The sequence below is a fragment of the Acipenser ruthenus genome, unplaced genomic scaffold (genome assembly GCF_902713425.1).
Source record: "Acipenser ruthenus unplaced genomic scaffold, fAciRut3.2 maternal haplotype, whole genome shotgun sequence".
Classification (NCBI taxonomy): Eukaryota; Metazoa; Chordata; class Actinopteri; order Acipenseriformes; family Acipenseridae; genus Acipenser; species Acipenser ruthenus.
The window spans coordinates 2,501-28,069 of NW_026707308.1; the positions used below are offsets into that span (position 1 = coordinate 2,501).

General features: G+C 51.5%; 1 protein-coding gene across 1 annotated transcript in view; it reads left to right on the forward strand.

Moving 5' to 3' along the window:
* LOC117404270 (E3 ubiquitin-protein ligase HUWE1) overlaps nt 1-25,334 on the forward strand; it is a 27,747-nt gene extending 2,413 nt beyond the window's left edge. Inside the window, exons 6-40 of the mRNA XM_059018647.1 lie at nt 264-446; nt 921-1,093; nt 1,327-1,469; nt 1,855-1,930; nt 2,283-2,381; nt 3,567-3,703; nt 3,804-3,975; nt 5,366-5,594; nt 6,303-6,481; nt 6,709-6,798; nt 7,003-7,130; nt 7,358-7,403; nt 9,122-9,376; nt 10,204-10,426; nt 10,940-11,064; nt 11,546-11,781; nt 12,136-12,527; nt 12,909-13,596; nt 13,770-14,343; nt 14,562-14,674; nt 14,969-15,125; nt 15,295-15,427; nt 15,827-16,029; nt 16,309-16,583; nt 17,969-18,068; nt 18,221-18,379; nt 18,623-18,868; nt 19,328-19,445; nt 19,848-19,988; nt 21,693-21,980; nt 22,414-22,519; nt 22,740-22,857; nt 23,404-23,585; nt 23,966-24,156; nt 24,510-25,334. Of these exons, the coding sequence (XP_058874630.1) occupies nt 264-446; nt 921-1,093; nt 1,327-1,469; nt 1,855-1,930; nt 2,283-2,381; nt 3,567-3,703; nt 3,804-3,975; nt 5,366-5,594; nt 6,303-6,481; nt 6,709-6,798; nt 7,003-7,130; nt 7,358-7,403; nt 9,122-9,376; nt 10,204-10,426; nt 10,940-11,064; nt 11,546-11,781; nt 12,136-12,527; nt 12,909-13,596; nt 13,770-14,343; nt 14,562-14,674; nt 14,969-15,125; nt 15,295-15,427; nt 15,827-16,029; nt 16,309-16,583; nt 17,969-18,068; nt 18,221-18,379; nt 18,623-18,868; nt 19,328-19,445; nt 19,848-19,988; nt 21,693-21,980; nt 22,414-22,519; nt 22,740-22,857; nt 23,404-23,585; nt 23,966-24,156; nt 24,510-24,612 (6,781 nt within the window). The 3' untranslated portion in view covers nt 24,613-25,334. The remainder of the gene's footprint in view (nt 1-263; nt 447-920; nt 1,094-1,326; nt 1,470-1,854; nt 1,931-2,282; nt 2,382-3,566; nt 3,704-3,803; nt 3,976-5,365; nt 5,595-6,302; nt 6,482-6,708; nt 6,799-7,002; nt 7,131-7,357; nt 7,404-9,121; nt 9,377-10,203; nt 10,427-10,939; nt 11,065-11,545; nt 11,782-12,135; nt 12,528-12,908; nt 13,597-13,769; nt 14,344-14,561; nt 14,675-14,968; nt 15,126-15,294; nt 15,428-15,826; nt 16,030-16,308; nt 16,584-17,968; nt 18,069-18,220; nt 18,380-18,622; nt 18,869-19,327; nt 19,446-19,847; nt 19,989-21,692; nt 21,981-22,413; nt 22,520-22,739; nt 22,858-23,403; nt 23,586-23,965; nt 24,157-24,509) is intronic.
* The last annotated feature ends 235 nt before the right edge of the window (nt 25,335-25,569 follow it).

Sequence of the window (25,569 nt, forward strand, 5' to 3'; positions counted from 1 at the left end):
GGAGGGTGATGCAAAACTTCTGGCTGTTGGTTCTTACTCTCCTCCTCTCTCCTCTCCCCTCTCCTCTCTCCCATTTCCCCTCTCCTCTCCCCTTTCCCCTCCCCTCTCCCTCTCCTCTCCCCTCTCCTTCTCTCCTCTCCCCTCTCCCCTCTCCTCTTTCCCCTCCCCTCTCTCCCTTCTCTCCTCCTCTCCTCTCCTCTCTCCTCTTCCCCCTCTCCCCTCCTCTCCCCCCTCTCTCCTCTCCTCTCCTCTCTGCTCTCCAGGTTGCAGGCAGTGATGTGCATCATAAGCACCATCATGGAGTCCTGCCCCTCAACCTCCAGCTTCTACAGCACCGCGGCCACCAAGACCCAACACAACGGCATGAACAACATCATCCGACTGTTCCTGAAGAAGGGGCTGGTCAACGACCTGGCCAGAGTGCCCCACAGCCTGGATCTGTCCAGGTAGAGACACGGCACATTAACATGGCCGTTGGTTTAATTTCTCTAGTGTTAAGAGATCTAGCATGAATACTCCGTCTCATATTCAGTGCTGTTCAGGGATGGGAATAAGACTCCCGTTGCACAGCAGTGTGATCCAGTCCTGGTTTCACTAGGAGTTTAATAATAAGACACACCTGAGCTTGTTAGCTAGACACACTGGGGGCTGATCAAGCTGGTAGTAAAACCTGGACTGGATGAAGCTGCTGTGCAATAGGAGTCTGATTTTCTTCCCTGATGATTTTGTGTGTGTGTGTCTTCCTAATGTCAAATCAACTTCACTCTCATTTCTCGGTCCTGCGTAGAATGACAGCAGCGTAGAATTTCTTGATGTATTTGTTTTAATTATTGTACGTTGTGCTGTTTTGTCTCTGGTGTCCTGTGTGTTTTTTAATGCCCCCTCCTCCCTCCCTCCCTCCCTCCCTCCCTCCCTCTTAGTCCCAACATGGCGAACACGGTGAACGCTGCCCTGAAGCCGCTGGAGACCCTGTCCCGCATCGTGAACCAGCCCAGCAGCCTGTTCAGCAGCAAGAGCGCCTCGAGCAAGAGCAAGAGTGAGCAAGACCAGCACGGGACGTCCCGGGACCAGAACAGCACCGCGCAGGACCAGGGTAAATACAATACACCTGAGACACACACAGAACCAGTGAAATACAGTAATGATTTGAATGGTTTGTATTCATTGTGCTCATTTGAATTTGTGTGTCGTTTTTTATTTTATAAATGAGATGCCTCCTCCTTGACCAGGTCTCCCTGGGGGGGGGGGGGGATTTGAATCTCCACGGGTCTTTCCTGGTTAAATAAATAAATTCAACACGCGTCTCACCCCTGCGCTGTCCCACAGGAGACCCCGGAGAGATGGGGGTCCACGGGGAGCGCTCTGCCCCGCCCCCCGGCACCGACGCGGACCTCATGGACGGAGAGACAGAGGGGGACAGCGTGGTGATCGCGGGACAGCCCGAGGTGCTGAACGCGCAGGAGATGCAGGTCAGGACACTCCCTCGCTCGCACCCGGGTTCAACACCCTGGGCAGATTGCACAAGAAATAGATTTACTGTACGGGGGTGGGGGGGGGTGTCCCAGCCCAGCCCAGCCCAGACAAGCCAAGAGTTTAATGGACAGGAAATGACTGACAGACAGACAGACAGACAGACAGACAGATTAAATCCAGAAACTAGCAACATTTCTCGAAGAAAAGCCATTGACAAAACAGAGAGCTCGCTATTTATTTTGGAGATATTATTAATATTATGGATTTTAAATAAATTTGACACATTCCTGTATTTTTTCAAATGCTCTAGTTTTTTTTTTTTTGTAATGCTGTGTTTATGTAGCGCTGGTAAAGTGTGTGACTCTGTATCTCCATCTGCAGGTAGAGAATGAACTAGTGGACCTGATTGATGAACTACTGGAGAGAGACGGAGGAACAGTCAACAGCACCATCATAGGTGAGGCTTTATAATATACAGCGCTAGACCCTGATATTGATGCGATCCAGCCCTCTGAAATGTCTTTATAATATACAGCACTAGACCCTGATATTGATGCAATCCAGCCCTCTGAAATGTCTTTATAATATATAGCACTAGACCCTGATATTGATGCGATCCAGCCCTCCGAAATGTCTTTATAATATACAGCACTAGACCCTGATATTGATGTGATTTGAATTGCCCTCCAGTGTGTGTGTGTGTGTGTGTGTGTGTGTGTGTGTGTGTGTGTGTGTGTGTGTGTGTCTCGGCTCTTGCAGTGTAAGTATCTGTCTCTGTGTGTCTCACAATGCCGTCCTGTCCCCCTCAGTTGGACGCAGTGGGGAAGACGAGTCTCAGGAAGAAGTGTTGATGGACGAGACGCCCTCCAGCCTGTGCCAGACCTCCACGCTGCAGGCTAACCGGGAAGGTGAGGACTCTGCGCAGTTTCCTGGCCCTGACCACTCGGGTTTTGCGTGGGTGTGTGCGCAGGGGTGTGGAATTTGTAACGGTGCAATCGGCAAACCTCATTTCTTCTTCGATGTTATCGTATCGACATTTATCAACGATAACAGCTGCGTTTCGACGTTTTATTTTTCCAAATAAAGAACGCACATTAGTTTTTAACAGAAGATCCAATAACTAAAAACAGAATAGTTCAACAAAAAGGCACGACTCGCGTTCGAATTAACACTTCAAATTATAAAAAAAAAAAAAAAAAAGGACCCGAGTGTTTAAGAGCCGAAAATAATTTGCGTGCGTCGCCATTAACATTGTAATAATAATTAAAATCATTTCTATCTGAACTATGGTTGTTCATTACTTTTCACATTCTATGTCCGAAAGCAAAATATTTTAATTTCTCACGAATCCTGACTAATTTAACTACCATAATAAATTCAGCTTGATTTATTTATTTTAAATATAATATTGCCGTACAATCCAAACGCAACATGCTTTGAAACCAAAGGGAATGGGTAGATTTTTAATATTGCCAGTCTTCTGAAACTATTGTGCAGAACAGACAGACTCCCCATCGAAGCTGCTCATTTTACAGGGGGCGTATCCAAGTGCGTATCCTAGCAACGCGTGGGCGTGGTTTATCTGCTGTAAAAGAAGCGCACTCACACACTCGAGGTTTCAACGCAAACCAGCAACAGGAGACTCCAAGCTGGGTCCGATTCACCACTGTGTAACCGAAGCACTGGAAATTTAAAGACAGAGGGTCAGAAATCGACGTGTCGCTGCATCGCTAGGATTTTCTATTCCCGTGTGTGTGTGTCTCCCATTTAAAGTGATGCTTCATCGTAACTTGCCTCCAGCAACTGAAGCAGCTGCAGGATTTATTTTCCCTCTGCGCGAGTGAACACAGATTGAGATAAATGCTTAGGCTTCGAGAGATTTTAACTGTGTCTCCTTAAACGCTTTTAAACTTTGGGTTCAGGAAATAAAATGCCAACTGAAGGGCAGTAAACCTTTTTATATTTTTCATTGCATAAAACAGAAATGGTTATTAATTAGTGATTGTGTTGAACAAGAATATTTATTTTAAGAATTCCACACCCTTGTGTGTTTCTGAGGCTCTGGTTGTGTCCCCCCCCTCCCCCCCCCCCAGACTCTATGAACATCCTGGACCCTGAAGACGAGGAGCACACCCAGGAGGAGGACAGCAGCGGCAGCAACGAGGACGAAGACAGCCAGGACGAGGAAGAGGAGGAGGAGGAGGAGGACGAGGAGGAAGAGGATGACCAGGTCTCACCATCCGACCATTTACACTGACATTTAATGATGTGATTTTAAAAATAAGCAGCATGGGAATAACTCTGTGTGTGTGTGTGTGTGTGTGTGTCAGGATGACGAGGAGGGAGAGGAAGGCGACGAGGAGGATGATGATGATGATGGCTCGGAGATGGAGCTGGATGAAGATTACCCCGACATCAACGCCGCTCCACACATCCGCTTCGAGAGATTCGACCGGGAGGACGATCTCATCATCGAATTCGACAACATGTTCTCTACAGCCAGTGAGTCTCTGTATACACAGCTCAGAGTGAGACGAGAGACTGGGCTTATCACAGCTCAGAGTGAGACGAGAGACTGGGCTTATCACAGCTCAGCCTGAGACGAGAGACTGGGCTTATCACAGCACAGTCCTGTATACACAGCACAGAGTGAGACGAGAGACTGGGCTTATCACAGCACAGCCTGAGACGAGAGACTGGGCTTATCACAGCACAGCCTGAGACGAGAGACTGGGCTTATCACAGCACAGCCTGAGACGAGAGACTGGGCTTATCACAGCTCAGAGTGAGACGAGAGACTGGGCTTATCACTGCACAGTCCTGTATACACAGCTCAGCCTGAGACGAGAGACTGGGCTTATCACAGCACAGCCTGAGACGAGAGACTGGGCTTATCACAGCACAGTCCTGTATACACAGCCCAGAGTGAGACGAGAGACTGGGCTTATCACAGCTCAGAGTGAGACGAGAGACTGGGCTTATCACAGCTCAGAGTGAGACGAGAGACTGGGCTTATCACTGCACAGTCCTGTATACACAGCTCAGCCTGAGACGAGAGACTGGGCTTATCACAGCACAGTCCTGTATACACAGCACAGCCTGAGACGAGAGACTGGGCTTATCACAGCACAGTCCTGTATACACAGCTCAGCCTGAGACGAGAGACTGGGCTTATCACAGCACAGTCCTGTATACACAGCCCAGAGTGAGACGAGAGACTGGGCTTATCACAGCACAGTCCTGTATACACAGCCCAGAGTGAGACGAGAGACTGGGCTTATCACAGCACAGTCCTGTATACACAGCCCAGAGTGAGACGAGAGACTGGGCTTATCACAGCACAGTCCTGTATACACAGCCCAGAGTGAGACGAGAGACTGGGCTTATCACAGCACAGTCCTGTATACACAGCCCAGAGTGAGACGAGAGACTGGGCTTATCACAGCACAGTCCTGTATACACAGCTCAGCCTGAGACGAGAGACTGGGCTTATCACAGCACAGTCCTGTATACACAGCCCAGAGTGAGACGAGAGACTGGGCTTATCACAGCACAGCCTGAGACGAGAGACTGGGCTTATCACAGCACAGTCTAATACAGATTGAACACAGACTTGTGTAAGAGACGGGTTAATGTAGCGTAATACAGACTGATCCCAGTCTCCTGGACTCCCCTACACTGCGCAAGCGAGTACAGTCTCCTAATCTTAGTCTGACCCTGAGTCTCGCTGTACAAGACCAGTCTTGATTACTTCTTTTGATCAGTATTTGATCGTCGCACTCTCTCTCTCTCTCTCTCTCTCTCTCTCTCTCTCTCTCTCTCTCTCTCCCCCTCTGCCCTCTCTCTCTCCCCCTCTGCCCCCCCCCCCCTCTCTCTCTCTCTCTCTCTGCAGCAGATATCCCCCCATCCCCTGGTAACATCCCCAGCACTCACCCCCTGATGGTGCGCCACGCTGACCACGGCGCCCTGACCCTGGGGGCGGGCAGCTCCACCACGCGGCTGGCCCAGGGCATCGGCCGCAGCCAGAGGACCCTCCGGCAGCTCACCGCCAACACGGGCCACACCATCCACGTGCACTACCCGGGGAACAGGCAGCCCAACCCTCCGCTCATCCTGCAGAGGTGAGGAGGAGAGGCTGCCTCTGCTGCAGCCTGTGTGTCTCTGTACCCCCTCCTCCTTTTCTCTTCCTCTCTCGCTCCTTCTGTCTCTCCAGGTTGCTGGGCCCCTCTGCTGCTGCTGATGCTGATATCCTGCAGCTCTCTGCCCCTCAGTTTGTGTCGCAGTCTGTGTCTCTATAATAACCCTCTCTCTCTCTCCCTCACTCTCCAGGTTGCTGGGCCCCTCTGCTGATGCTGATCTCCTGCAGCTCTCCAGCTCTCTGCCCCTCAGTCTGTGTCTCTATAGTAACCCTCTCTCTCTCTCCAGGTTGCTGGGCCCCTCTGCTGATGCTGATCTCCTGCAGCTCTCCAGCTCTCTGCCCCTCAGTCTGTGTCTCTATAGTAACCCTCTCTCTCTCTCCAGGTTGCTGGGCCCCTCTGCTGCTGCTGATCTCCTGCAGCTCTCCAGCTCTCTGCCCCTCAGTCTGTGTCTCTATAGTAACCCTCTCTCTCTCTCCAGGTTGCTGGGCCCCTCTGCTGATGCTGATCTCCTCCAGCTCTCTGCCCCTCAGTCTGTGTCTCTATAGTAACCCTCTGTCTCTCTCCAGGTTGCTGGGCCCCTCTGCTGCTGCTGATAACCTGCAGCTCTCCAGCTCTCTCCCCCTCAGTCTGTGTCTCTCTCTGTGTCTCTATAGTAACCCTCTCTCCCTCTCTCTCTCTCTCTCTCTCCAGGTTGCTGGGCCCCTCTGCTGCTGCTGATATCCTGCAGCTCTCCAGCTCTCTCCCCCTGCAGTCTCGCGGTCGCGCTCGCCTGCTGGTCGGGAACGACGACGTTCACATCATCGCCCGATCAGACGACGAGCTGCTGGACGACTTCTTCCACGAGCAGAGCGCCCCGGGGGCGCAGGCCGGTACTGCACTGCTACAAAAGGGGGGGGGGGTCTTTTTGATTTACATGATAAAATATCTCAATTATGTTCAGCTTACTATAACCCCAGATAAATCTTTGTTATTGTTTTATATTTCTCTCTCTCTCACGCTCTCTCTCTCTCTCTCGCTCTCTCTCTCTCTCACTCTCACTCTCACTCTCTCTCTCTCTCTCTCTCTCTCTCGCTCTCGCTCTTTCTCTCTCTCTCAGGCACCCTGTCCAGTATCCCCACGGCTCTGACCCGCTGGACAGATGAGTGTAAGGTTCTGGATGCAGAGAGTATGCACGACTGTGTGGCAGGTAATCTGAATGCGTCCTTTTTTTTAAAATTTATTTATAGAAATCATACATGATCAGCACCAGCGCCCCCTGTGGTCTGGCCGGGCGCCTGCGGGCTTCCCTGTAAGCTGCCCAGAGCTGCGTTGTCCTCCGACGCTGTAGCTCTGAGGCGGCTGCACGGTTTTTATTTCATTATTTTTGATCTTTTTGTCGGCGCTTCCTCAGTGGTGAAGGTTCCGATCGTGCAGCATCTGGAGAGACTGAGAGACGAAGAGCTGGAGGAGCGGAGAGAGAAGAGGAGGAAGCAGCTGGCTGAGGAAGAGGAGGCAAAGGAGAAGGAGGAGAGCATGCAGGTGAGAAGAGGGGAGGAGGAGGAGGAGAGCATGCAGGTGAGAAGGAGGAGAGCATGCAGGTGAGAAGAGGGGAGGAGGAGAGCATGCAGGTGACCTACATTATGCTGCTTAATACAAATTGGTACCAAAATACATTTTTAAACTCGTTTTTAAGCTCTTTTTTTTTTACATGGCGATTCTCAGCCTTGATTTGACATGCTTGTTCTGGTTTGTGTGTGTTTTTTCAGACTCCTGGATCCAGGACTGTGGAGACTACTGGTCAGACTCAAGCAGGTACGCCCCACCCTGTACGCGGCTGGACGTGAGAGATCAATTCACCACCTCGCATTGAGGAGCAGATGGTGCTCGAGGCATTGGGATGTAGTAAACTAACACAGACACCAAGAAGAAGGGATTATAGTGTAGAGTCAGACTGAGCAGGGTTGTGGGGTTCTGTCTGTGTCTGGAGTTTGAATGCTCTTACCCCATGGAGCACCCTGCCCAGCGTGCTGTGGGGTGAGGTAGTAGATTGTATAGTTTTTGGGGTCACACCCGATCTGGGAGATAACTATACAGTCCACTGTCTTTCTCACAGTGCAGCCTAACAACTGGAGCCACTGTTCAGAGAGACCGGCAGCGACGTGCCTGAGGAGACCCCATCACTGCCATGGAGAAAAAGCCATTATATATATATATATATCTAGGAAGGGTGGAAATTAAGACTTCCTATATCATAGCAGGTTTGATCCAGTCCTGGTTTCACTAGGAGTTTAATAATCAGACACACCTGAGCTTGTTGCCTAGACACACTGGGGCTGATCAAGCTGGTAGTAAAACCTGGAATGGGTGACACTGCTGTGCAATAGGAGTCTGATTGCCATCCATTGAATATTGCGGGGGGGGTGGGGGGGGACTGTGTTCGGATTTAGTTAAACGGTTTAATTTCTCTAAGCTAAAGTCATATCATTTGTTTCTATATTTCTTAAGACTAACCCGTCTGTTTCGCTATAACTTTTTTTTAAAAATTTTCTCCCACTGAATGTCTTTCGGACGAGACGTCAAACAAACGAGCTCCTATTGGAAGTGACACTGCAGCAGCAGCAGCAGCAGTTGTTGATGATGCAGAGTTCACCCTCCTAGTCTCTGTGAGTCGCTTTGGATAAAAGCGTCTGCTGAATGAGTCACTGTTAACAATACAAATACGTACTAAAGCTTTGACTGTGGAAGGCGCATGTATATTTGAACCTGTGCAGATGGAAGACCACAAGGACTCGGGTTTGAGAACCGACTCGCCCCCCTCCCCTTCCTCTCCTGCCCGCGGGGGTGAGGTAGTAAGTTGTATTGTTGTCGGGGTTGGGATGCTGTACCCCGTTTTTTTGGAGATAACTATGCAACCTACTGCCTTCCCTTGTGGGGCAGCCCAGCTGCAGGACTTCAGCGCTGAATAGCAGGACCTTTTGCTTTTGAAATCTGGGACAAAAAAAGCAGGGGCTCGATACCAGGAGGTTCAAATCTCAGCCACTGACTCCCTGTGTGTGTGACCCTGAGCAAGTCACTGAACCTCCTTGTGCTCCGTGCTTCGGATGAGACGTCAAACAAACGAGCTCCTATTGGAAACGACTCTGCAGCAGCAGCAGTTGATGATGCAGAGTTCACCCTCCTAGTCTCTCGGATAAAAGTGCTGAATGACTCGCTCATAATATAGAAAATGGAAGCCCTTCTTGCACACACAGCACAGGCAGAGATGGTATTGGAGAGAGATTTTGTTTTGCCTGTTAAACAGTGACACGTTTAAAAGAAATAGTTTTGCATCACTTAAAGGATTGAGACATTAATTAAAAATATATATGTGTGTGTGTGTTATATAATATGAATATGTATTTGAACATCATTTGTTGAACTTATTTAATTTCTCAAGTTTGTGATTTTTATTAATAATAATTTGTTAAACCCATAAACTCGAATAACCCGTTCTTGCTCTCCTTGCTGCCGTTCCTCCTCCCCTCCTCCAGATGGCGATCAACCCCAGCTGGTCTCCTCCTCCTCCCTGGACACCCCCCGAGGCTCGGAGGGCTACCTCACAGCCCCCCCCTCAGGAGAGGGGACCCCCACGGGGCCCGAGGCCCTGGTCACCCTGGAAACAGCGGTGGGACAGCGACAGCCGATGGCAGGCCGGTTCTCTGAGCTGCACTGTGATCTCGCGGCCGCGATGACATCAGAGCTGGCAGAGGGCTCTCGGATGGAGACGTCTCCTGCCCCCACGATTGGTGAGAAAGAAACTTCAGCGTGGAGCAGGGCTGGGGAGCGTCGGTCAATCAGGAATCAATTAGTTATAAATGGCATTATGATTTGTAGTTATTTTTTTTTATAATTTTTTTTCTTAAATTTAGTCGTCGCCAATTATTTTTACCCTGGTTTTCACCCCAATTTAGTATGCCCAATTATTATCTGTATCCCCGGCTCACCGCTCGCAACCCCCCCGCCGACTCGGGAAACGGAGGCTGAAACACGCGTCCTCCGAAACGTGCTCCTTCCAAGCCGTCATTTTTCGCACTGCAGATCCACAGCAACGCCACCAGACCTATAGTGCCGGAGGACAACACAGATCTGGCGGCTCCGCTGCAGAGCCACAGGCGCCCTATCGGCCACAGGGGTCGCTGATGCGCGGTGAGCCGTGGATTCCCCTGCCGACCTAAGCCCTCCCTACCCGGGCAGCGGTCAGCCAATTGTGCGCCGCCCCCTAGGAACTCTCGGTCACGGTCAGCTGTGACATAGCCTGGATTCGAACCAGCGATCTCCAGGCTATAGGGCACATCCTGCGAGGAGCGCCTTTACTGGATGCGCCACTCGGGAGCCCATGATTTGTAGTTATTAATAATTGAGTCACTTAGCAGGCGCTTTTAGAGTGAACAGAGTAAGCATGCTAATGTGGATCACTGTTTGTTACTTTAGTGTAACTGTAATTTGAACAAAACAGCATTGTAATTGTAATGTATTATTTATTTCTTAGCAGACGCCCTTATCCAACATATGCAAACAATGCTGCTGTGATTGTAGCGATCTGAAATGCTGTGTGTCTGTCTCTGTGCTGCAGCCTCTCTCTCTCCAGAGCGTGCTGAAGGCTCGGACGCCCTCACGGCTGTCGGCTCCCAGCTCGAAGGATCTCCCATGGATACCAGCAGCCCCGCCTCCGCCGGAACCCTGGAGGAGCCCGCCCCCGAGACCGTCGCCACGGCAGCGCCAATCGCAGGCAGCGCAGAGCTCCAAGGGGGAGGAGCCGGGGATGAGAGCGAGGCTCACAGGGAGGGAGAGAGCAGGTGAGGCTGTTGTGTTTGTTTGTAAAACAAAAACACGTTTTTTTTCCATTAACCAGTTTTTCAATTCCGATATCCGTTTTTTAAAATGCATTTCCAATTCCTTCGAAAGGATTGTCTCCAAAATATCCATAATTGTTGCGAACTGCTTTCATTCGAAGACCATTTTAATTGAAGAAACGGTGACTTCAGTTTTAATGGGACGTTGTTGCCACTGTTGTGAGAGGCTCATTTTAACAGAATACTGAGAATTGATGGATTTTCTGATCAACGAAGGGTGTGCTGGAGTTGATTTAGAATGGACTGGGAATTTAAAAAGGAATTGTGAATATTTCTGAAGTGCTCTGTTCAGAAGTCTCGTGCATTCACACACAGCCGTTTAGCCTTGTGCAGTATCACCAGACGCGACAGACGTTTAGATTAGAAGTCTCTCTCGTCCTGCTTCCCGTCCCTCGTGCTCGCGTGTCTCCGAGTTTGCCTGGGTCCTGACCCCGCCTCTTCCTGCCCCTCCCACAGCTCGGCTCCCGCCTCCTCCACAGGGGAAGGTCTTCCTGCGAGTGACGGGGCCGGTGGCCAATCCCAGACCATCCAGGAGGAGCCCCTCCCCTCCACCAGCAGGGAAGAGGAGGACCCGCTGGCAGGTGAGAGGAATCGGATTACAGAGGAGCAGCACTGCACTGCAATAGAATACAGTGCACTGTACCACACTGCAATCCAGTACAATATCATACACTACAGTGCACTGTACCACACTGCAATCCAGTGCAATATCATACACTACAGTGCACTGTACCACACTGCAATCCAGTACAATATCATACACTACAGTGCACTGTACCACACTGCAATCCAGTGCAATATCATACACTACAGTGCACTGTACCACACTGCAATCCAGTGCATTATCATACACTACAGTGCACTGTACCACACTGCAATCCAGTACAATATCATACACTACAGTGCACTGTACCACACTGCAATCCAGTGCAATATCATACACTATAGTGCACTGTACCACACTGCAATCCAGTGCAATATCATACGATCCAGTGTCTGGGAGAGCTGGGAGAGGCAGCCTCACTATCACAGAGCTCCAGAGAGCCGGATTCATTCAAGCAGGTCTGTGTGTTTCAGGAATCAACCTCCCTGAGGGAGTGGATCCCTCCTTCCTGGCTGCTCTACCGGAGGATATCCGCAGAGAGGTGCTGCAGAACCAGCTGGGCATCCGACCCCCCGCCCGGCCCGCCCCCTCCGCCACCGCGACCGCGCCCCTCCCTGCCCTCGTGGGCAACGCCGGGGTCACCGAGGTCAGCCCCGAGTTCCTGGCTGCGCTGCCCCCTGCCATTCAGGAGGAGGTCAGTCACTGAGTCGCACTGTGTGTGTCTGTTTGTCTTTGTGTGTGTGTCTATATCTCTCTCTCTCTCTGTCTGTTTCTGTGTTTCTCTGTGTCTTCCTGTCTATCTCCTAAAGCTTCTTTCTAAATGAAAGACCGGGTACATTTTCTGACATTTCTTTTCTGGCAGCTAGCTGTAGCTTTTGTCACCATCTCAAATCAAAACTTTGTTTAGGTATCTTTTTTTTTTTTCTTTATATAAATGTGTGTGCTTGATCCTGAATTTTTTTTAAATCATTAGGAAACTAAACCTCTCTCTCTCTCTCTCTCTCTCTCTCTGTGTGTGTCTCTCTCTCTCTCTCTCTCTCCCCCCCAGGTCCTGGCCCAGCAGAGGGCGGAGCAGCAGCGACGGGAGCTGTCCCAGACCCCCACGGGGGACGCCCCTCTAGACCCGGTCACCTTCATCCAGACCCTGCCCTCGGAGCTGCGTCGCAGCGTGCTGGAGGACATGGAGGACAGCGTGCTGGCAGTGATGCCCCCGGACATCGCGGCCGAGGCGCAGGCCCTGCGACGGGAGCAGGAGGTCCGGCAGAGGCAGCTCATGCACGACAGGCTGTTCGGACACAGCAGCTCCTCGGCGCTGTCTGCCATCCTGCGCAGCCCCGCCTTCACCAGCCGGCTAGGAGGCAACCGGGGGGTGCAGTACACCCGGCTCGCCGTGCAGAGGGGGGGGGCCTTCCAGATGGGGGGCAGCGGCAGCCACACCCGGTGAGGGGGGCTGGGAATGGAGGGGGGTGGGCTCCAGGGAACCGGTTTTTATTTTACACAAAAGTCTACAGCTCTGGCCAAAAGTTTTGCATCACCACCCTCTAGAACCAACTGATTGTGCTTCATGAAGTGTGAATGAAAGCTGCTGAATAACGCGACGTTAACGTGTTGAATTGCACACCAGCGCTTTGGAGCTTCCCTCCCACATACTTAATGAAAAACGGACCATTGAAAAATGTGATGTAAAATACTTACTGAAATACTTATGGCTTCTGGTAGACTTTTTATTTTGGCCACAGCTGTACAGCGCCAGTGTCCTTCTTTTGAAGACAAGGTTACTTCTTTCTAATTTTTTCTCTCTCTCTCTCTCTCCTCCCCCAGACCCACCAGCTCCAACGTGGACTCCCTCCTGCGTCTCCGTGGCCGTCTCCTGCTGGACCACGAGGCCCTGTCCTGCCTGCTGGTGCTGCTCTTCGTGGACGAGCCCAAGCTGAACACCAGCCGTCTGCACCGCGTCCTCCGGAACCTGTGCTACCACACCCAGACCCGGGGCTGGGTGATCCGGAGCCTGCTGTCCATCCTGCAGCGCAGCAGCGAGAGCGAGCTGTGCATCGAGAGCCCCCGGACCCACGCAGGAGGAGGGGGAGCCCCGGAGGAGAGGGGCAGCAAGCGCCCAGTCTCCACAGCCCTGGCCCTGGCCTCCGGCGGTAAAGGGGCTCCCTGTGGAGCCTCCACTTCGTCATCGTCTTCTTCCACCGCTCCGACTCCCTCCTCCTCCTCCTCCTCTCCGCTCGAGCTGCTCCACAAGGTGGAGTCGAAGAGCTCCAGCCAGCTGTCCTGGCTGTCCGTCTCCATGGACGCGGCGCTCGGCTGCAGGACCAGCATCTTCCAGATACAGAGGTCCGCCGGGCGCAAGCACACGGAGAGGCACAGCGGGGGGAGTGCAGGAGGGGGAGGTGGGGGAGCAGGAGCAGGAGGAGGGGGAGGGGGCTCCACGGTTCATATACACCCCCAAGCTGCTCCAGTGGTGTGCAGGCATGTGCTCGACACGCTGATACAGCTGGCCAAGGTGAGTGAGGGGCTCTGCGTGTGTTTGTGAGTCTGCATGTGTAGTGTATATTAAAGAAAATCGTAGTGTATTGTATCTGGATAAATGTCACTGTTCACATTTATCTATCTAAATGCTCTTCTTTGTTGCTTGCTCTTTGCACGTCTCTCACCTCTCTCTGTCGCCCCCTGCAGGTATTCCCCAGCCACTTCACCCAGCAGAGACCGAAGGACCCCCTCTCCTCGTCCTCGGACGGCGACAGCAGGGAGAGGCTGGGTGGGGGAGGCGGAGTGAAGCCCCTCTCTTCTGGGGGTCTCGCCCCTTCCTGCCCTCCCAGCCAGCCCGCTCCCTCCCTGTCCATCCCCCAGATCCTGGGCCTCTCCACGGACTTCTGGGACCTGCTCGTGAAACTGGACAACATGAACGTGAGCCGCAAGGGCAAGGCGTCTGTGAAGTCTCTGCCCGTAGGGGGCGCCGGGGAGTCGGAGGGCCCCCAGGGCAGCCTGGAGGCCTCCCCGCTGGGGCAGCTCATGAACATGCTCTCGCACCCGGTCATCCGGCGCAGCTCCCTGCTGACCGAGAGGCTGCTGCGGCTGCTGTCCCTCATCTCCATCGCGCTGCCCGACAACAAGGCCAGCGAGGGCCCCGCCCCTCACCTCCAGGCCCCGCCCGCCCCTGTGGGAGCTGTCGGAGTCGTGGGCGCCATGGCGACGGCCGCAGCCGTTGCTACCACGCTGCCAGCCAGCGTTGCCAGCAGCACAGCCGCGGGTAAGCAAGGGGGCTGGTTTGATACCAAAATTCAGCGGAATCCCCGTTCGGTCCATTCCTGGTTTTATATCCGAGTCTGGGGTTTGTACTAATATAAAGTGTGGTTTGGTTTAGTCTGTCTGTCTGTCTGATAGTGCTGGATACTAAAAGGAAAAAAAAACAAAACAAACATTAAACCCAATAAATGTTTTGTCCACCTCCTCCTCCTCTCCCCTCAGCCCCCAAGCCCTCCCATTCCCCAGCGAAGGCCTGTCTGGACTCGGCCAGTCTCTCCGATAGCAAGCTGGCATCGAGTGGCCTCACTGAGAAGCAGCTGCAGCTGTCCGTGGAGGTGAGAGAAGCACCCAGTCTGGGCTGGGGCAGTTACAATGAGAGAAATAGTGTGTGTCTCTCCTCTCTGTCTCTTCTCTCTCTGTTTCTGTCTCTCCTCTCTCTGTCATTCATTCCTCTCTCTCTGTCTCTGTCTCTCCCCTCTCTGTCTGTCCTCTCTCTCTCTCTCTCTCTCTCTGTCCTCTCTTTCTTTCTGTCTCTCTTTCTCTCTCTCTCTCTCTCTCTCTCTCTCTCTCTCTCTCTCTCTCTCCGTTTATGACCTCTCCCTCTCCCCCTCTCGGGTGGCGTTTTGCAGGTGTTGACGTCTCACTCGTGTTCAGAGGAAGGACTGGAGGACGCGGCTAACATCCTGCTGCAGCTGTCCCGGGGGGACGCGGGGACGAGGGACACCGTCCTCAAACTGCTGCTGAGTGGAGCCAGACACCTGGGCTGCACGCTGTGCAAGCAGATCGGTGAGACGCCCGCACAGAGCTGGGGGACAAACATTTAGAAGCACCTAGATCTTTCTAATCTTTTAGGATTGAGACCCAACAGTAATTTCTAATTTGTAATTACTGTGGCATAATCCAAACTAAGGGCTGTACCATCAACCTAATTGTTGTTGTGCTGGCTGGGTTACAGGCACCCTGCTGGGCGAGCTCAGGGAGTATAATCTGGAGCAGCAGAGGAGGGTGCAGGCAGACTCCCACTCTCCGGACACGCTGAGCGACGAGCAGACCCTGAGCACCATGCTGAAGGGCAAGGTCTCCAGCAGGTGAGGGTGTGCCTCGAGAAGGAGGGGGACAGGATTGCGGTCACCTTAGAATAGTGTGTCCAGGGAGCAAGATCCAACTGGATCAAACTGCTGTGCAACTGGAGCCCCGTCTCCATCCCTGCATTGTACCAGCAGTTTAATATCACTGGACTGGAATTACATTGTAACTGCAGTTTAATATCACTAGACTGGACTATTGCATTGTAACTGCAGTTTAAGATCACTGGACTGGACTATTGCATTGTAACTGCAGTTAAACTGCACTTGAATTACACTACAGCGATGGAGATTCCTATTGCACAGCAGTTTCACCCGTTCCAGGGTTTGTGTGTGTGTGTGTGTATGTGTGTTTTAAATCCCCACCTCTCTCCTGTTTTGCCCCTGTGGGCCTGACCGCAGGTTCGACGTGGCGGAGAGCGTGGTCATCGTGGCCTCTCAGAAGCGCCCCCTGGGTGGCCGCGAGCTGCAGCTGCCCTCCATGAGCTCCCTAACCTCCAAGACCTCCACGCAGAAATTCTTCCTGAGAGTCCTGCAGGTCATCATCCAGCTGAGAGAGGACACGCGGCGAGCTAACAAGAAGGCTAAGCAGAGCGGGAGACTGGGTCAGTGAAATATTATTTATTATTATTATTATTATTATTATTAGCGTTGTTGTTGTTATTAGTATTTATTTTTTAGCAGACGCCCTTATACAGTCCAGTGCAACACAATATTATATAATAGACTAATATAATCCACTGAGGACACGATCTCATTTGTAATGTAATACTCGGACAGACAGTCAAGCATGGAGCTGGATTGAGGGGGTGTGTTTTTTTAAGATGGCCACAGTGTCTGTGCTCACTCTCCTCCCTCCTCTCCTCCTCCTCTCCCCCTCTCAGGCACCTCCAGTCTGGGCTCTGCCAGCAGTATCCAGGCTGCGGTCCGACAGTTGGAAGCCGAGGCCGACGCGATCATCCAAATGGTACGTGAGGGTCAGAGAGCCAGGAGGCTGCAGCACACTGCCGGGACCACCGGCACCACCTCCACCATCACCACCACCACCACCACCTCCAGCGCCTCGAGCGTGCTGCCTGCTGCTGCTGCTGCTGCTGCTGCTGCCTCTCCTGCTGCCTCTGCTGCTGCCAGCGCCACAGTCACTGCCTCCTCCGCTACGGTTAGCATGAACCAGCCCGCCGAATTACAAGATGCACCTCCCTCCCTCCATACCTCCGTACCTCCCTCCCTCCCTCCAAAACTACCTCCCTCCCTCCCTCCAAAACTACTTCTCCATACCTACCTCCCTCCAGACCTACCTCCCTCCCTCCCTCCATACCTACCTACCTACCTACCTACCTCCAAAACTACTTCTCCCTCCCTCCCTCCCTCCAGACCTACCTCCCTCCCTCCAGACCTCCCTACCTCCCGACCTACCTCCCTCCCTCCAGACCTCCATACCTACCTACCTACCTACCTCCCTCCCTGCCTCCATACTACCTCCCTCCCTCCATACCTAGCTACCTTCTCTCCTACCCTTAGCTGGCTGTCTATCTCCCATTCTAACACCTCTCTCTCTCTCTCTCTCTCTCTCTCTCTCTCTCTCTCTCTCTCTCTCTCTCTCTCTCTCTCTCTCTCTCTTTTAAACCAGGACTAGAGACTCCCTCTGTCCCTTCCTTCCTCTCTCCCTCCATACCAGGACTGGGGTGTCTCGTCCTCCTTTTTTCCTCCCCCTTTCTTTCCCTGTGCTGTCTGAGTCGATCATCGGCTCCCCTGCTGAGCAGCACAGCAGTGTGATCCAGTCCTGGTTTCACTGAGTTTAACAATAACACACCTGAGCTTGTTAGCTAGACACACTGAGGGCTGATCAAGCTGGTAGTAAAACCTGGAATGGATCAAACTGCTGTTTATCAGGGGCACTTGCAAAGTCCTGCCTCTGCTGCTGTGTGCTGTTCTGAATTGAGGCTCAGATTAGACCGATTTGATTTTAACTTGCATCACCACCCTCTGTATGTAGTGGAGTGCAGGGTTTTGCTCCTGTCTGTCTGTCTGCTCTGCTTTTTCACTCTCCTCATCTCTCTCTCTCTCTCTCTCTCTCTCTCTCTCTCTCTCTCATATATATATCCTGCGTCTTTGTGTTTGCATTTTAACCCTGCTTCATACTTTGTCGTTTCTCATCTTCATCTTCAGCTAAGCAATCTGTGGTTCACAGGTCAGTTTAGACAGATTTTGTCATTTAAAGGCGGGGCCAGTTGTACCGTTGCTAGTGTTTAATAATAGCTTAATTGATATTCAGGTAGGTGGATTGACACATATATAGAATTTTTAATTTTATTTATCGTTGGCATGCCTTTTAAAGGTTGGGCCGGTGATGATAATGCTAGCCCTAATCAGAGGAAAGAAAATGGATTATAAAGACTAGCTAGCACTCCTTTTAAAAGGGGCGCAGGAGATTCATAATAAGAGGTAAGGGAATGGATTATAGTGTTAGTTAGGGCTGAGTCCCTCTGTGTGCTGATAGTAATCTAACTCTCTCTCTCTCTCTCTCTCTCTCTCTCTCTCCAGTCTGAAGCCCCCCAGGCAGAAGCCCCCTCAGGTCGGAGGGATGAGTCCCCGATGGACGTTGATCAGCTGTCCCCGGCTGGACAAGAGACCTCGGCTCTGGGTACGAGACTCTTTAACCTAGCTGCTTGTCTGACAGCAAGCTCGCAGAAGGACTCTCTCCCTCTCCCTGTCTGTCTGTCTGTCTGAAGAACATGTGATGCAAGGATGGTAGTTTGTAATGGCCAGTGGTTTGAAGCTGCTCTCCTGTCTCAGGTGCGGAGTCCAGCAACAGCTCCCTGGCGGTGGAGCCGGAGGAGAAGCTGCCAGAGCTGCCCCTGCTGAGTGAACAGCTGCTCCTGGACGAGCTGTGGAGCATGCTGGGAGAGTGTCTGAAAGAGCTGGAGGAGTCCCACGACCAGCACGCTGTACTGGGTATGAACTGGGGCTATACTACAATACAGTCTACAATACAGTGTACCGCAATGCCTGTGTGTGATTTGCTCTGTGTGTGTGTGATTGCTGTCTGTGTGTGTGATTGCTCTGTGCTCGTGTTTGATTGCTGTCTGTTTGATTGCTCTGAGTGCTCGTGTGTGATTGCTGTGTGTTTGATTGCTCTGTGTGTGTTTGATTCCTGTGTGTTTGATTGCTCTGTGCTCGTGTTTCTCTCCTCTCCAGTCCTGCAGCCCGCAGTGGAAGCGTTCTTCCTCGTGCACGCCACGGAGCGAGAGAGCAAGCCGCCCGTGCGAGACACCAGGGAGAGCCAGCTGTCACACATCAAGGACGAGCCCCCTCCCCTGTCCCCCGCCCCCCTCACCCCCGCAACCCCCTCCTCGCTGGACCCCTTCTTCTCCCGGGAGCCATCCTCCATGCACATCTCCTCCAGCCTGCCCCCCGACACACAGAAGTTCCTCCGATTTGCAGGTAAGGAGGAAACTGTCTCTGTCTCTCCGTCTCTCAGCTCTGTCTCTCTGTATAGGACTGTGTCCCCCTTCCCCCCCAATGCTTTACCAGACCTCTCTGTGCTTTACAATGCTTCCCTATGCTTTACCAGACCTCTCTGTGCTTTACAATGCTTCCCTATGCTTTACCAGACCTCTCTGTGCTTTACAATGCTTCCCTATGCTTTACCACACCTCTCTGTGCTTTACAATGCTTCCCTATGCTTTACCAGACCTCTCTGTGCTTTACAATGCTTCCCTATGCTTTACCACACCTCTCTGTGCTTTACAATGCTTCCCTATGCTTTACCATGCTTTCCCTGCTGTATCACACTGTGCTGTGCTTTGACTGTGGGACACTTCTGAGGGAATGCTTGTGGGATCACACTGTGAATCCCTTGTGTTTTTATGGTGTTTGTCTCCCTCCTTCTCTCTCACACAGAGACTCACCGCACTGTCCTCAACCAGATCCTTCGTCAGTCCACCACTCACCTGGCTGACGGGCCCTTCGCTGTGCTAGTGGATTACATCAGGATCCTGGACTTCGACGTCAAGCGCAAGTGAGAGTCTGCCAGCAAAACCAGTGGCTTTCCTGTAGCGTTTCCATTGAACCAAGTTTCTTTGTGTTTCTATTGAAGACGCTGAGAAAGACTTCTAGTGGAAATGTTTGCCGTTGAATTTATGAAGTTTCTTTCAGTGTTTCTATTGAAGACACTGAGAAAGACTTCTAGTGGAAACGTTTGCCATTGAATTTATGAAGTTTCTTTTAGTGTTTCTATTGAAGACGCTGAGAAAGACTTCTAGTGGAAACGTTTGTCATTGAATTTATGAAGTTTCTTTTAGTGTTTCTATTGAAGACGCTGAGAAAGACTTCTAGTGGAAACGCTTGTCATTGAATTTATGAAGTTTGTTGAGCACTGTTGCATGTGTGATAGATCTGGGTGACTCTGTCTGTCTCGCAGGTATTTCCGTCAGGAGCTGGAGCGCCTGGACGAGGGGCTGCGGAAGGAGGACATGGCCGTCCACGTGAGGAGAGACCACGTGTTCGAGGACTCGTACCGGGAGCTGCATCGCAAGAGCCCCGAGGAGATGAAGAACAGACTGTGAGAGAAATATCAGAGACACCGAGAGATAGAGATACTGAGACACTCTGAGAGATATATATATATATATATATATATATATACAGATATACAGATACACACAGATATACAGATACAGATACAGAGACACACAGATATACTGATACACTGATGCACAGTGCTGTTTTTGTGTGTGTCTCTCTCTCTCTCCCTCTCTCTCTCTCTCTCCCTCTCTCTCTCTCCCTCTCTAACTCTCCCTCTCTCTCTCTCTCTCTCTCTCTCCCTCTCCTCCTCTCCCTCTCCTCCTCTCTCTCTTCTCTCTCCTCTCTCTGACTCGCTGTGCTGTGTCCCCGCAGGTACATCGTGTTTGAAGGGGAGGAGGGTCAGGATGTGTGTGTGTGTGTGTGTGTGTGTGTGTGTGTGTGTATGTGTCTCTCTCCCCTCTCCTCTCTCCTCTCTCCTCTCTTCTCCTTTTCCCCCTCTCCCTCTCCTCTCTCCTCTCTCTGACTCGCTGTGCTCTTGCCCCGCAGGTACATCGTGTTTGAAGGGGAGGAGGGTCAGGATGTGTGTGTGTGTGTGTGTATGTGTCTCTCTCTCTCTCCTCTCTCCTCTCTCCTCTCTCTGACTCGCTGTGCTCTGCCCCGCAGGTACATCGTGTTTGAAGGGGAGGAGGGTCAGGATGTGTGTGTGTGTGTGTGTGTGTGTGTGTGTGTGTGTGTGTGTGTGTGTGTGTGTGTATGTGTCTCTCTCCTCTCTCCTCTCTCCTCTCTCCTCTCTCTGACTCGCTGTGCTCTGCCCCGCAGGTACATCGTGTTTGAAGGGGAGGAGGGTCAGGATGTGTGTGTGTGTGTGTGTGTGTGTGTGTGTGTGTGTGTGTGTGTGTGTGTGTGTGTGTGTGTGTGTGTGTGTGTGTGTGTGTGTGTGTGTGTATGTGTCTCTCTCTCTCTCCTCTCTCCTCTCTCCTCTCTCTGACTCGCTGTGCTCTGCCCCGCAGGTACATCGTGTTTGAAGGGGAGGAGGGTCAGGATGTGTGTGTGTGTGTGTGTGTGTGTGTGTGTGTGTATGTGTCTCTCTCTTCTCTCCCCCTCTCTCTCCCCTCTCTCTGACTCACTGTGCTGTGTCCCCGCAGGTACATCGTGTTTGAAGGGGAGGAGGGTCAGGATGTGTGTGTGTGTGTGTGTGTGTGTGTGTGTATGTGTCTCTCTCTCTCTCCTCTCTCCTCTCTCCTCTCTCTGACTCACTGCGCTGTGTCCCCGCAGGTACATCGTGTTTGAAGGGGAGGAGGGTCAGGATGTGTGTGTGTGTGTGTGTGTGTGTGTGTGTGTATGTGTCTCTCTCTCTCTCCTCTCTCCTCTCTCCTCTCTCTGACTCACTGTGCTCTGCCCCGCAGGTACATCGTGTTTGAAGGGGAGGAGGGTCAGGATGTGTGTGTGTGTGTGTGTGTGTGTGTGTGTTTCTCTCTCTCTCTCCTCTCCTCTCCTTTTCCCCCTCTCCCTCTCCTCTCTCCTCTCTCCTCTCTCTCTGACTCGCTGTGCTCTGCCCCGCAGGTACATCGTGTTTGAAGGGGAGGAGGGTCAGGATGTGTGTGTGTGTGTGTGTGTGTGTGTGTGTGTATGTGTCTCTCTCCCTCTCCTCTCTCCTCTCTCCTCTCTTCTCCTTTTCCCCCTCTCCCTCTCCTCTCTCCTCTCTCCTCTCTCTCTGACTCACTGCGCTGTGTCCCCGCAGGTACATCGTGTTTGAAGGGGAGGAGGGTCAGGATGCGGGGGGCTTGCTGCGGGAGTGGTACATGATCATCTCCAGGGAGATGTTCAACGCCATGTATGCCCTGTTCCGCACCTCGCCCGGCGACCGGGTCACCTACACCATCAACCCCTCCTCTCACTGCAACCCCAACCACCTCAGCTACTTCAAATTTGTGGGCCGCGTGGTGGCCAAGGCCGTGTACGACAACCGGCTGCTGGAGTGCTACTTCACACGCAGCTTCTACAAGCACATCCTGGGCAAGAGCGTCAGGTAGGGAGCCCATTATTATTATTATTATTATTATTATTATTATTATTATTATTATTATTATTATTATTATTATTATTATTAATGAGTCATTCAGCAGACGCTTTTATCCAAAGCGACTTACAGAGACTAGGGGGATGAACTCTGCATCATCAACAACTGCTGCTGCTGCAGAGTCACTTCCAATAGGACCTCGTTTGTTTTACGTCTCATCCGAAGGACGGAGCACAGGGAGGTTCAGTGACTTGCTCAGGGTCACACACACACACACACTCACACACACACACACACACACAGGGAGTCAGTGGCTGAGCTGAATCAAAATTAAGGAGGGGGGACCCTTGTACTCTGGGGAGCACACCTGGAGTGGGTTGTAGTGTGTATGTGTGTGTGCTTCTCTCCCCCGAGGCTCTGACTGCCCCTGTCTCCCCTCCAGGTACACAGACATGGAGAGTGAGGATTACCATTTCTATCAGGGGCTCGTCTACCTGCTGGAGAACGACGTGTCCACCCTGGGATACGAGCTGACCTTCAGCACTGAGGTGGGGGGGGCTGTGTGTCTCTGTGTGTCTCTGTGTGTGTGTGTGCATGAGTCTCTGTCTGTGTGCGAGTCTCTGTATCACAGTGTGTTTGTCTGCATTACAGTAATTGTCTGAATCTGAAACGAACCGTTTGCCAACCAAACTCTTACAAATGTCACCACAAAAAAAAACACAGGACTGGCACTTGATGTTCTGTGTTTGCTGTGTGTCCCCCTGACAGGTCCAGGAGTTCGGGGTGTGCGAGGTGAGAGACCTGAAGCCCAACGGAGGCAACATCCTCGTCACGGAGGACAACAAGAAGGAGTACGTGCACCTGGTGTGCCAGATGAAGATGACAGGTGAGCGACGCGCGTTCACTTCACAGCAGCTTCACTCTGCAGGGCTCAGTGCCGAGGCTGGTCTTCGTTTTAAATATAGGTTTAGTACAAGAAGTGCAGGAGTGAACGAACTTGATCACGGCACCCCGTTGCTTCTGGAGTTCAGAATTGTTTTGCGCGTGAAATCCCACCACTGGAACTGAAGATCTTGGGAAAATTTTAGTGAACACAAAGTGACACCGAGTAAAACGCAGGAGACTTTAATTTAAGATGCCAGATTTTTTTTTTAAAGCACAAAGCTGTCTGTAACATTTTCACACACACACACACACACGAGGAGAGCCTGTTGTTTCTGATTTTACTGAGAGGAAAATTGAAATTATCACACCCAGAGGTGTTTGCGCGCAGGCGGGTATGTAGCAGTGACGGCTCTGGAGGTGTGCTGGTGCGTTTTGCACAGCGCTGTAGACCTGTCTTAGTTTAATCACGCAATATTTTCCTGCGCGGTCCTCTTGTCGTCGTCCGTGTTTTCTCTAATTCTGTTTTATCCCTCCCCTCTCTGCACAGGCGCAATCCGTAAACAGCTGGCTGCGTTCCTGGAAGGGTTTTACGAGATCATTCCCAAGAGACTGATCTCCATCTTCACAGAGCAGGAGCTGGAGCTGCTCATCTCAGGACTGCCCACCATCGACATAGACGACCTCAAAGCAAACACCGAGTACCACAAATACCAGTGCAGCTCCATACAGGTAAACACACACAGAGAACCAGCGCAGCTCCGTACAGGTAAACACACACAGAGAACCAGCGCAGCTCCATACAGGTAAACACACACAGAGAACCAGCGCAGCTCCGTACAGGTAAACACACACACAGAGAACCAGCGCAGCTCCGTACAGGTAAACACACACAGAGAACCAGCGCAGCTCCGTACAGGTAAACACACACAGAGAACCAGCGCAGCTCCGTACAGGTAAACACACACAGAGCACCAGCGCAGCTCCGTACAGGTAAACACACACAGAGAACCAGCGCAGCTGGTTGGGTTTTGGGCTCGGGGGGTGGGGTTGGGTTGGGTTTTGGGCTCGGGGGATGTTAATGGTGCCCCACTGTTCACGTCTCCTCTCAGATCCAGTGGTTCTGGCGGGCCCTGCGCTCCTTCGATCAGGCGGACCGGGCCAAGTTCCTGCAGTTCGTGACGGGCACCTCCAAGGTGCCTCTGCAGGGCTTCACCGCGCTGGAGGGCATGAACGGCAGCCAGAAATTCCAGATTCACAGAGACGACCGATCCACAGACAGGCTGCCCTCCGCGCACACGTGGTGAGTGAAGAGAGAGGACACACACACCCCCCTGTCCGTATTCATCCCCATGTTGCTTTGTAAGTAATAGTGTTGATCGCGTGTAGAAGGCAGGCTTCCATTATGAGTGATCACTGCTCCCCCTGGTGGACGAGCAAGAGGGTGAATTGCCTTATACACGATTACAAAGCAATTAAACCAGCACGGATTACAGCAGGGGGCTGAATTCACAACGAACCACTTCAGAAGATATATTACCGTTGGGATTTCGTTAGGAGTTTGCGGCCACTGTTTTGAAAGTGTTACCGAATTGCAGCCCTGTTAACTCTGTGTCTGTCTGTCTGTCTGTCTGTGTGTGTGTCTGTCTGTCTCAGTTTTAACCAGCTGGACCTGCCTGCCTATGAGAGCTATGAGAAGCTCCGTCACATGCTACTGCTTGCCATCCAGGAGTGCTCTGAAGGATTTGGGTTGGCGTAACCACGGTGATAGAGAGAGAGAGAATGAGAGGAAGAAGAGAGAACACAAGAGCGCCATCACTCTCCACTGAGCCTTCTGACTGGACTTGAACCTGGAGCCGGGGCAAGATAGCGCAGCCGCTTGAGAGAGAGAGAGAGAAATCGCACACAGACTGTAACACCACAGAGAAACGTGACCATGCCTGAACGAAAACAAGCAGGAGGGAATAGAGATATATAGATTTTGACTAAAAAAAAAGAGGGGTTTTCTAAGGAGAGATTGACGACCAACAACCGAGAAAGGGAATGCGTTTAAAATGAGAGAGAAATACATTTTGGAAATAATAAAAAAATATTAAATACAAATAAAAAGTGATAGATGGCATTCTGTTTACTTCTCTTACAGAATATGTGATGGCGTGATGTCCTAAAAATTTAATATTATTAAAAATGCAAAACTAAATGAGATTTTTTTTTTTTTTTTTAGAAATGATAAATTTAACTCCAGTTGAAACCAGACAACTAACTCCACTACCCGCTGTCTTCTCTCTCTTCATTTCCTGCTGGTCACGCCCTCTCTCTCATTTCTCTTCTGTCGCTAATTTTCAATTTGCTTATAAATAAGATACAAGAAAGAAATAAATAAATTAAAAGGTTCCCTCATGCTGCTTGTATATAAGACAGGAAAACAGTTGTGATGATGATGATGATGATGATGATAAATACATGCTGTTAAAAACGAAACATGGTGTCTGTTTTGAGGGTAAATTGACTGAGGAAGATTTTGCAGAGAACTGGCTTTTGAAGAGGTAGTTTTTGGGGGTTTTCTGCCCCGTCATGGGTGGGTTTGGGCGGGGTGGGGGTGGGGGTGGGGCGGGGGGGGGGGGGGGGTCGCATTCTGTAACTGGGCACTGGCTGAAATAAATGAAGCTGGATTGAGAAGCAACACAAACAATGCAACTGGTTTTATTTGTTCTGC